This window comes from Galeopterus variegatus, unplaced genomic scaffold (assembly GCF_000696425.1).
Source record: "Galeopterus variegatus unplaced genomic scaffold, G_variegatus-3.0.2 Scaffold831, whole genome shotgun sequence".
NCBI classification, from domain to species: domain Eukaryota; kingdom Metazoa; phylum Chordata; class Mammalia; order Dermoptera; family Cynocephalidae; genus Galeopterus; species Galeopterus variegatus.
The window spans coordinates 141,875-154,162 of NW_007726942.1; the positions used below are offsets into that span (position 1 = coordinate 141,875).

Sequence of the window (12,288 nt, forward strand, 5' to 3'; positions counted from 1 at the left end):
AAGTAAGTCAATATAATAAAAATATAGCATATAATTATTCGGATCTTTTTAACTTTGCTGCGGAGGTAACAATGAAAAAAAAATGGGTTTTAGGTGTTAAGTAATTTCTTGTCACTTAAAAATACCTCTGACAGAGAAACAGCATATCTCTTCATACAGAACAAATGCAGATGTAAGGAATTATAAACCAGAACATGAAACATCATGGTCACACATCATGTGGCTATCAATAACAGATATAGTACACAGATCAGGGCAGTGCTAAACGTCCCTGTAATGGGAAAACCATCACAGACGGCTTTCAGTAATGTTACCCAGCATGTACAGTCATCCCTTGGTATCTGTGGGGTACCAATGGTCCAGGACTACCCTCAGATACCAAAATCTGTGGACGCTCAAGTCCCTGATATAAAATGGGATAGTATTTGAATATAACCTGTGCACATCCTACCATATACTTTAAATCATCTCTAGATTACTTATAATACCTAAAATGTAAATGCTAAGTAAATAGTTGTTATACTGTATTGTTTAGGGCATAATAACAAGAAAAAAACCTATACATGTTTAGTACAGATTGTTTTTTTTTTTCTACATATTATTGACCCACAGTTGGTTGAATCCATGAATGTGGAACCAATAGATATGAGGGCTGACTGTATCATCATAAGCTAGCTTTGCTGATTGCTTCAGGAAATCAAACCACTATTACACTTGGAAGTTAAAGTAACTAACACATTTCCAATCTAGATATTTAAGGCTTTATTTAAAAAAAAAAAAAGAAGGATAATGGTTAATATGAGTATACTTTAAAAAGTTCATGGAAAGATTTGTATTTTTTAATTCTATTTTTCCACGAATTTTTCGAAGTATCCAGGTATACTGGTTTGGCTATAAAATTAAGTCTTCAGTGTTTATCTCGTCCATTACTGTGTGTTTTTAATGAAAGATTTCCAAGAACTCCTTATTAATCAAGCTAAAAACAAAAATCAAGCAGTCAGTATTAATATAAGGGACGAATGACATTTTTTAAAACAGTGACAGACATCCTATAAGTGCATCATAAATTCTCAGTTATGAATGAATTACATATGAATGACCTTAGACCTGTTGCCTACTATTTAATAAATCGTGGGGAAATTTCATGAAGGAATATATCACCGAGTTGAGATAGTTCAGCTTCTAAAAGTGCTCAGGTTTACAGCTGAAGAGTAGCTTAGATATTTGAATCAGTATAATTTCAAGTTACAAAATGATACCTAAAGAAAAATTATTAATCTCTATGCTTCCTAGACCATCACACAAATGTAACATATGTGGGGAAGGTATCAGAGTTGAGATAAGGCATTTTAATATTCATTCCAAATCAATCCCTATAATGGTACAATAGAGCAAAATAAATATTAGCAAAGGCAATTTTGCAATTTTTTTTTTATTGATTGAAATAAAAGACACTTTCTGAAATGCTACAATTACCATTTCATGCCTTCAGAAAGACTGAGATATCAGCATCTACCAAAATACTAAGTGAACAAAAGATCACAAAATAAAACTTATGCAAAATGAGGCATGAATGAGTTCATAGACAATAGCTTTTCTAGTATGTTTGATATAATTCTTAATTTTATATTATTACTACATATTTATTACAGTATTTCTAAACACAATTTGGAAAAACAGAAATAATCTCGAAACCTCATAATTTAGACCAAAATATATTAGAAGAAATAAGGCCACCAACTATCCATTTAAAAAAAAATAATACTGTATACACTCAACAGAAATATAGATGACAAATGGTTCAAATTTAAACTTAAAAGAATCAAATAATTGGCCAGGAAAACAAAATGTTTTTAAGACATTATATATAATACTTCATTTGAAAATCCTAGCTGCTCAGATGGTTTGAAAAAATATGGCCTAGGATCCCTAAAATTTTAAACATAACTCCCCTCTCTACTTCTTAAAGAAAAGTTTTATATATTTGCATATACCAATATTGAATTTCAGACATCCTACGTTTTGGCTAGACAACTGTATTTTGAAAAGCTTGCACATTATAAGTTGCATGACAATGAGAACTAGAAAACAAAACACACATCTGCATCTGGTGGAGCTGAAATCAGGTCTCTTCAGTTCGGCAGATCAACATTCTGAAGGATGAGGGCCACTCGGCTTGGAATGTACACCTAGGTCAAAACAATCATGTCAGTGCAATTGAAAGAAATACTGAACGTGTTGTCATTATGCAAAAGGGACACAGGCACGATACAGTCTCCCATGTGCCTAAAGTTATAGTTAACTTTACCATTCTCCGGCTCTGAGAAGGCTCAATTCTACAGCTCCAAGAGTTCGGACAACAACATAAGACTATTAAATCAGTCACCGCTAGAGGGCTCTATATGATTTACAAAAACCATTGTCAGACTGAAGTGACATAAATGGCAGTCTTTTTTGCCATGTTTTGGGGCTATCAGGTGGTGAAGGAATGCAGATCTGCTCTTCATGTTACTCTATTTAGATAAATAAAAGCAATGTACAAAGTACTGCTTTGCATCAAGACACATTTATAATCCTTCCTTTTTCTGTCATTTTAAAATAAAAACTGAAATGCAATATAAGGGATTGTAAGGGTTTTTAGGCTTCTCCCCAATTTAAATCAATCAAAAACTTGTCACTGCACTTCAAGTAGAACACACATTCTTCCGCTCCCTGCTCGGCCCTGAACCAGCTCCTCCGTGCCCCCATCTGCCTACTCAGCTCAGCTCCCCCACGTGCATCTTCTTCCATCACCCACTAGGCTCCAGCCACAGGAGACTTTCAGTTCCTCGAACATGTCAAACTCTTCCTCTCTTCTGGATCTTTGCCTGTGATGCTCCAAACCCTCTTTGCCTTACTGGTTCCTTATCTGTTATATCTTGAAAATTCCCAGCTCCATGGAGGGGCTTTCCTGGACAACCCTAAATATGTTAGGTTCCCCACTTCATTTTCAATCTTAGCACCCTTTTTGTTTCCTTATAAACATGACAAAATTTGTGATTTTCTTTTTTAAGTTTACTATCTATCCTCTCCACTAGACTATGAGTTTTATAAGGGCAGAGGCCATATGTCTTTTTATTTCTGTCAGTTGGTGCCACTTGTCAAAACAAGTGCCAGTGATGACTGGATAAAAGAATGAATAATGAATGAAGGAATAACAGTGGATTGTTATGTACATATTTTACAAGATATTTTCTAATATACTTAAATCTGAAATATTTCTTATAAAATTGAGAAGTGATTTGAACTGCTGGATGCTTATCTATGTGCTATTTTATACATATTTAACTATTAACAAAGCAAGCAGTAAAAATAATATTATAGATTGTTGTCATCATTGTGACAATCTCCCTTTCCAACTTTGCTAATATTTTACTATTTTCAGTCACTTTATCTCTAAGTGAAAGCTTGCCTGATGGTTTAAAAAAAAAGAAAAAGGCTTTTGTAGCTTTGAACTAGAATAAAAGGTGCAAAGCAAACATGGCTTTAGGAAAAAAATAAATAAATAATAAAAGTATAAAACAGTTCATTGCTGTAGATTGGATTTCCCCTATCCCAACCTCATTGAGGCTTAATCCCCACTGTTACCTGTTAAGGGTGGAAAATGCTATTATGGTAATTGAAAGGTGGGGCCTTGAAGAGATGATTAGATCACAGGACCATGCCATACTGAATGGTTTAATAATGGTGGTCAGGGTGTGGTTCTGAGGGCTTGAAAAAAAAAAAGAAGAGCACATGAGAGGTTAGTCTCTCTTTGCTCTGTCATTTTTCTGCCATGTAACTCCTGGGTCACTGTTGCCACTACCAAGACCCTCACCAGACGTGTTCCCTGGACTTTGGACTTCCCAGCTTGTGAAACTGTAAGCAATAAATTTCATTGTCTTATAAATCACCCAGTTCCAAATATTTTGTTATAAGCAACAAAAATGGACTAATACAATGTCTGATGCATCTCAACTCTGCAAATGAACACTGTGTTCTTCCTTAAGGTTTCTGTGATAAAGAACTCTAACTACTCAATAAAAAAAAAAAAAGAGAGAGAGAGAAAAAATTAGACACACCAATACAGTTGGTTAGCTTTGAACATCAAAGATTAAAGCAGTTTTAAATTAGAAGTATTTTTTAAAAATGTATATTACGAATGTCATGGCTAGAGAATAGTTTTTCTAATCTTTGATTAAAAGTAACAGTGATTTAGGAAATGATAATTGAGAAAATTTTACAACTGCGAACAGTCGCTGTGTAGCTCAATGTCTCACAGTCTGGTTTGCAATCCAGTATTTCCAAAAATATAAATATTACACCCTCACAACTACAGTCTTTAAGTGTGGGAAAATCATATATTTCAATGCCACAATCTGTTTCTCTATAAGTGGTACATTATATTTAATGTCTTTTAACTTTTAAGCCACATCAGAACTTAATTGTGAATGCAATCCCTTCTATGCTGCTTTCTCTTTGACTGTAATACATAAAATGTTATGAGATTGGTTCAACAAAAAGAAGCTGGAAGTATCAATGAAAAAAGCAAGACTATTACCCATGATCCAGACAGATCCAGTCCAAAAGATGCATATTTCCATAATCAAGCTACAGAATAAAGCAACACAGACCAATGCAAAGGAAGAGAATAAAAGAAACCAACAGTCTGACTCAACTCATTCCCACCCCAAGTCTTATCAAAACAGGAATGAATAAAGAGAGTGACCTTCCCTTTCAAAGAAGTTTCCCACGTCCTTGTTAAAGGGTCTAGTCCATGTAATTAGTTTGGGGATCACAGTCATTGGGTTTAAATAATCAGTGGGACAGCAGCAAGTTATGACCAGAATGGCTCTGAACTGTTTTCAGTTACTGTAAAGAAATCTAATTCACTTAAGGCTTAGTAAGCTCTGTTCTCCCATTTGTGCCAGGGAATTTGAATTTATAAATCAAAGAGAAGGAAAGTACCCTCCCCCTACACACACACACACACACATATCAGTGCACTGATTAACATATAGGTTAACATAAAAATTCCTCTATCAGGAACCAAAATATAGAGAAATGATTATGCTTAAATGGAGTTTCCAATACCTGCCAGCAAAGCAGAATGAAGAAGTTGGGCCCTATCACTTTTTGGCATTCGTGAGAAACCCTGACCTGAGCAAATACGTTCCAATGGGGGTACACATGCAGTTATATGAAAACCAATTTTCTTAGAGGTTAGGAAATGACTACCAATCATACTAAAGGATTTAAGATAATCAGAGCTAATACTTATGATGAGATGATCACAAGAATGAACAATTTGGGGTCCCTAAATTTAGTGCTAAATATTGGCTCTGTAACTCTCATTTTATAATTTTAATTCAAAAACCAATTTTGATTCATATAGTGGGAGAAAAGAAACATGAACATAATTTAAGTAGACAAACATAAATGTTTAAGCATATTTAAATATAAACAATTTGTATTTTCGTAGACATACATAGAAACCACTTACCAAATATGTTACAGACAATACGTGCTGGTAAATATATCTACTATGCCTTTAAGCCCTAAAGATTTTGTAGCTAGGATCACATAAAGAACTTATGAGATAATGTAATGTATGGCTATGTGTTTAGTTTTTTCTAGTTATAATCATAGTCAACTCCTCACAAAGGATCAGAGTAGTACAGTATAATCCAATTCATTTATTGAAAGTCAAATTCATGCTAATCTACCCAGTTACTTTGACTACTTTAATGACTTAGTATAAGGCTAACCATTAGCCTTACTTAGTATAAACATTAGTAAGGCTAAAAAAAAAATAACTAATCACACAATGATCTATTCTGTCACGTCATCCAGGTAGTGTTATTTTCCTCTATTGTCATAATTGAGTTGCAAAAATTAATTACACAATTTTTAAAGAGAGTGACAAACATTTAAAAAGGGAAAATTTTTAAATAAAAAACCATGGTTTAATATTTAAAAGCTAATTTTTAAATTTTCTTAGGAATTGTTAAATATAGCAATAGCACATTTAGATATAATCTTGGTAGGATAAAAACATCATTCTATGAAAAAGCCATCAGACCCTTTAACAGTCTATATACACACTCTTTTCCTTAAACAATTTACAAATTATTTTGAAAAATAAAGGTGAGATAGAATAATTTTAGTCTTCACATACAGACTTTAGTTCATAAAATATTTTCTAAGAAAAAAGAAATGTTATTCTCTCAGTTTTATGTATTAGGGTTAGAAGAAAAGTGATGCTAATAAATATTTCTATATAGAAATGTATAGATGTTATGTAATTCAGAAACATTAAAAAAAGGAAACTTCAAGAACCAGGGTTCTTTTTGGTCTGAAAAAATGAAACATTTTCATTATTTTAGATAGAGCAAAAGACATCTTTCAACTGCTCAGTTGTACTTTTAATATTATAACGGAGGGACAATAAAAAGGTACATCTACGCCAAATCCCCTACTTAAACCAAAAGTCTACTTTTGAACCCCCAAATTTAGAATGGGAGTAAACAGGTCTACTTCTTATTGATAAAGAGCCTAACTGGCAAAGTAATTAATGCTAAGCCTACTGCTTTAATTGCCTTTGCATCATTGAGACTGCTTCAGTTACTGTAAAGAAATCTAATTCACTTAAGGCTTAGTAAGCTCTGTTCTCCCATTTGTGCCAGGGAATTTGAATTTATAAATCAAAGAGAAGGAAAGTACCCTCCCCCTACACACACACACACACACATATCAGTGCACTGATTAACATATAGGTTAACATAAAAATTCCTCTATCAGGAACCAAAATATAGAGAAATGATTATGCTTAAATGGAGTTTCCAATACCTGCCAGCAAAGCAGAATGAAGAAGTTGGGCCCTATCACTTTTTGGCATTCGTGAGAAACCCTGACCTGAGCAAATACGTTCCAATGGGGGTACACATGCAGTTATCCCCTGGCTTCACAGTTTCAACTGACGGAGCACACAGACACGACGCTAGAGCAGTACCTGCTGATGCTGCAGCGTGTGTGGCTATTTTAAGATTCCTTCGAGCTCTGTTTGTTGCTATCTTTGAAAACAGATTTGACACTTATTCAGCAGATCCTTTGGATTATTGAGCCTGCAAATTAAGCTTTAGCAAGTGCTATGTACTAGTTATGATGGGCAGAAATTTCATGGAACAGGGAAAAGTTATATTTCATCCTCTCTTTCCCCGTTTATTCCAGAAATGTGGGAGGCGGAAGTGATCTCACTGGCAGTGGTATGAGACCTATAGCACTTATGGTCGTGTTCAAGCCACTGCATTACATCCCAGCACATGAATCAGTTTAATAAGGAGTTCCATTATAATGAAGCATTCTTATAATAGGTACAATTATTTGATTTTTCCCCCCCTCTGGCTCTTCACAGAATAACTCTGGCATGAGGGAAACCTGTTTTCTTGGATTTTCTGTATTTTATTGGTCCATTTGTGCTCCCTTGCTCTGACATTAAAACCAATGATCATTTCATCTGGAGCTTAAAGACTTAAATAAATAATTCCTGAAGCACCTGTAGTCATTGAAAACAAGACATGGCTGCTGGGAAGACTGAGCTAACCCTTATGTTACCGAACGAGTCGGATCAGAATTCTATTACAGGCAGTGGTTAAGCTCTTTCCTATTTTTCAGGTGCTCGTGGTGCTGTATTCTTTTACATATTACTGAGTCTTATGAGATGGTCTCCACTCTACCTGTTAATTTAGAAATGCACATTCCATATTTACAACATCAATTCAATTGAAAAGTCAATCTCCTGATTATTGCTGACACTGGTTAGTTGACTTATTTTAATTATGACAGAATATCTTTGCTCTTGCAATATCAAAAGGATGCCAAGATATCTTCTGCCCACCACCCAAAGATTGTGAACCTTCACCTAAGATTACAATTTTTCCAAAGTTGGGAGAAGGCATTCTTAATCATGTTTTCTCAAAGCACTTAGTGTCTTAACATGTTTAAAATACCTAAATAACTATTGAATAGCCATGACAATAATAACTTTAAAACACACATGCAACAGCATATTACAGTTTCAGAAAAGCTTAGCCATGTAAATGAATTTATGCTTCCTAAGAATCTCTGATACTATTCTCATTTCACACTTGAGGAAAACTGAGGAGCCAAAGAGTTAAATTACTCCAGTTCTCACAGTCAGTAAATGACAAACTGGGAACTTGATCCCAGGTCCTCTACTATGACACTCTGTGATCTGTTCATTATACCATAAGGCCTGTCTCCATAACAGAACCCTGCTGGGATACATAAACATTTAGGAAAGCTGCCTATGTAATAATTTTGCTGTCTAAATCTTTCAAACCCTTTTCAGTTTAGTTCAATTAATAAAAATTCAGTTTTACTGTCATCGGTTACTCCCTCTCCATGACTCACTCCTCTATGAGCTGAATCATCTTTGCTAGTCCCTCTGGGGTCTCTAATTCTTTTGGTCACTTCAGAGTTCCAAGGTAATTTTCTTAGTCACTTCTGAAAGTATTTTTATCAATGTATTTTATATGTCAAAATTGAAAGTTTTGACAAACTATAGCAATCGTTCTCTGAAGAATCTGATAGCACCTTTGAGCACACTTTCATAAAAATGAGTATGTATCTGTAGTGGATGGAATTATGTCCCCCCAAAACTCCCTGGAGCTTGAATTGTGTCCCCAAGTTTTAAGTACTAGAAACTTGACCCCCACTGTGACTGGAAAGAGGATGGGAAATCCTATTATGGTAATTGAGAGGTGGAGACTTGAAGAGGTGATTGGATTGTAGGACCATGCCTTAGTGAACGGATTAAAAATGGTGGTCAGGAGCGCGGTTCTGAGGGCTTTAAAAGAAGAGGAGAGTCTCTCTCTCTCTCTGCTCTCTCCGCTTCCACCATCTTGCAATGTGAGAACCCTGGGTCACTGTTGCCACCACCAGATGGACTTTGGACTTCCCAGCCTCAGAAACTTTAAGCAATGAATTTTGTTTTCTTATAAATTACCCAGTTCCATGTATTTTTTTTATAGCAACACAAAAAGGACTAATACAGTATCTCTCCCTCTCTAAAGCATATCAATGTCATCATCAACACACACACATATGCACACTTAGGGCAACACCAAAGTCTCCCCATAGCCTTTGTATTTTCCTCACAGACTATAATCCAACAATTCAATCTTTGGAATCCCTGCTCTTTTCATTTATTTATGACTGTCTTTGGTACATCAGTTCTGTATATAATATGGCACCACTTTAAGAGGTGAGAAAGTAGTAGGAAAACAGGGAATCCACAGATACCACAGATTCTCACACCTGACTTATACCTAAACTTTTGAAAAGTGAGAGAATTTACTAAAATTAGGGCTTTGTCAGCTATGATAAAACCATATATTTATTAGCTACCTCCTGGTGTCATAAATGTGAAACACATCTTAATCCAGTAACTCCATGGTGGGAAAAAAAAAAAAAAAAGAAATACAAATCTGAGACGAGAGAGGGAGAGAGAGAGGGAGAGGGAGAAGGAGAGGGAGATAGGCCTATGGACAGCCAGGAAAAGGAAAACACGTCAATGTGGCCTCGAGTGTGCCACAGCAAACCCTGAAAAACAGGGGTTTGGACTTATACACTGGACCTGCATAAACTTTTCCTATTTGCAGGTTCCATAGGCCCAACTACTTAAGTTACCTAATTACTTAAGTAATGATGCCAGGAAAGTTATATTCAGATTTTAGGTTTTTCAACGGGTGGAGGGTCTGAGCCCTGAACTCTTGCCTTGTTCAAAGGTCAACTGTATATGGCCATAAATTAGATGAAGAATTCTTTCAAATCTAGAGAGTTGCTAAAGTCTACATCTTTAAAAGAATTTAAACCTACTACTGTAAAGCAATATTCTATTATTTGTGCATCACCACAATGTAAAAATTAGTTATATAAAGATTTCCTCATTAATATGAGGAAACTAGAGAATTTTATAACTAGAGTGAATTCAGTCTTCAATTTACTACATGAAAAAAAAAAAGATATATCTTTGATTGATTCCTTTAAGGTGTTTTAAATTAAACTTAAGTAGATAGACAATAATGTAGACATCTGCTCAATGTAAAATATCACTGAGAAAGCTAGAAGGGAAGTGAATAGTCACATAAAAAATAGAAATGTTCATAATCGAAAGAAAAATAAAAAACTGCCTTCCTCTCATTTCTTGAGAAGTAATTTTTAATCTCACTCATATTCAAATTTCCCCAATTATCCCCTAAATTTCCTTTCCTGTTAGTTTTTCCAAAATCCAATTTAGTCTAGAACCACACATGACATCTGGTTTTCAAGCACAGTTCACTTTCCCTACCCAACTTTTTTTTTTTTTTTTCATATGGCTTCTTTGAACAAAAACATCACTATAAAAATAAAGGATTAAATTAAAATAGAATGAAAATATCTTAAGAGCCTTACTTACCAAAAGAGAATAGGGACGTCCATTATGTTTAAAAGCCTCAGAAAAGAAATCGGTATTGTGATCCAGTCTCTGGTGTCCTCCATATTCTGCCATATCTGAATCTAGCACGATTTTGAACGTACAGCTCTTAAGGAATTCACAACGGTTCAGGAATTGAATGAGACATTATCAAATACTTTCTGAGAAAGCAATTTCTGAGAGTATTCTGAACACTCTTAAATCACGATTTATGCTATGTACTCATTTCTTCTCTAATATTTCAGAGATTCCCATGTTTTAAAGGGGCTTTATAGGCTACTGAGTGCACACACCCATGAAATCCTGTTATCCTCCTATCACAGCTCCTTAAGTGATCATCCAGCCTGGAACTGAACATACCTATTCATAGAGAATTTACTTTTCTCTGAAAGCAACCCATTCCACTTAGAAATTTTTCTACATATTGAATAGAAATTTGATTTCTTGGGACTATTTCTATCTAGAAAAGTCATAAGGAATAAATTCAATATATAGTAACCTTTCAAATACTTAATAGCTATGGAATCTCCATGTGTCCTCTAAATATATTACTAAATACATACTAAATATAATCCCAGGACTTTTGCTCATTGCTCATTTGATAGGGTTTTTTAAGTCTTCCCCATCTCTCCATTCATTTGTTTCCTAGATCCTGGTTATAAAAGTGAGAAACACCAAAGTGAACAAAGTGGCTACGTATGGCCTGAAGAGTGCAGAGTGGCACAGCCTGACTCCCTTCCCCTAGTTATTAATGCAACAGCACACTGGTATTAACGCAGTATGATCAAGTAAACACTATCCATCACGCCGCAGGTGGATTCATGTGGCAATCCTGGAATCTGCTATAATTTAACATCTGATTTTGCATAGTGAGTTATTAGGCATGCTAGAATTACCATACTTACAACAAAATAAATAAATAAAAAACCCTATTGTTATTATGCTCAAATTTATTGTGCTCAAAATGTCTAGAAATGGTACTTGATACAAAAATCCACACGTAAATATAAGGGTACTTCAAAAAGTTCATGAAAAGATTTGTATTATCTTTTAGTTCTATTTTCCCACAAACTTTTTGAAGTACCCTCGTATACATCAGTACTTAGAAATCTTAAGTTTCTTCTAGCCTAATGAGGGGTATAGATAGGTTTAAGTGCTTTCGGTTTTCTTTTCCTGTTATATAAATCTTTAAACTCAGAAATGTTACTATATCTTCATTACAGCAAAAGTGATCACAGTAAAAGCACAATGTGAGTAGTGAACAATTATCCATCATTTTTGTCCCTTGACAACCTCTGTCTGGGCCAGAGATGCAGATGGACACATCACAGGAACTTTTGCTGGTAGTGGCTGCATTTTAGTCAATGCAGGTCAGCCTGCTCTGATTCAAACTGAAACCTGATAATCAGAATATTTGTGTGTTTAAAGAAGGAGGGAGGGTGGGAGAGACAGATTCAAATGATGACTACTAGACACAGGCACATTCTAAAGTTACTCGATATAGTTGGAAATGATTTGGTATATTCAATGATAAAATATGGATAGTGAAAATAAACAGAGACAGAGTAAATAAATGAAGCATTATGGAATGAAAAAGCTATTTAAATAAAAGTTTAGCTTTTGTTCTTTCCAGTTCACTAAATACTTGGAAAATTTTTCAAGAAAAAAAACAAAACACAGTTTAGAGAATAAGGTCCTAGAACACTTTTTAAAACTAATGAATTAAAGCATTAACTAATAAATAAGTGCTTAACAACATAGATTTTTGGTAG

General features: G+C 34.6%; 1 protein-coding gene across 1 annotated transcript in view; it reads right to left on the reverse strand.

The window, feature by feature from the left end:
• Nucleotides 1-1,413: 1,413 nt before the first annotated feature.
• Nucleotides 1,414-12,288, reverse strand: part of GBE1 (glucan (1,4-alpha-), branching enzyme 1) — a 255,662-nt gene continuing 244,787 nt past the window's right edge. The window contains exons 15-16 of the mRNA XM_008572761.1: nt 10,499-10,616; nt 1,414-2,189 (exon numbers count right to left, since the gene is read on the reverse strand). Coding sequence (XP_008570983.1) covers nt 2,133-2,189; nt 10,499-10,616 — 175 coding nt within the window. The 3' untranslated portion in view covers nt 1,414-2,132. The remainder of the gene's footprint in view (nt 2,190-10,498; nt 10,617-12,288) is intronic.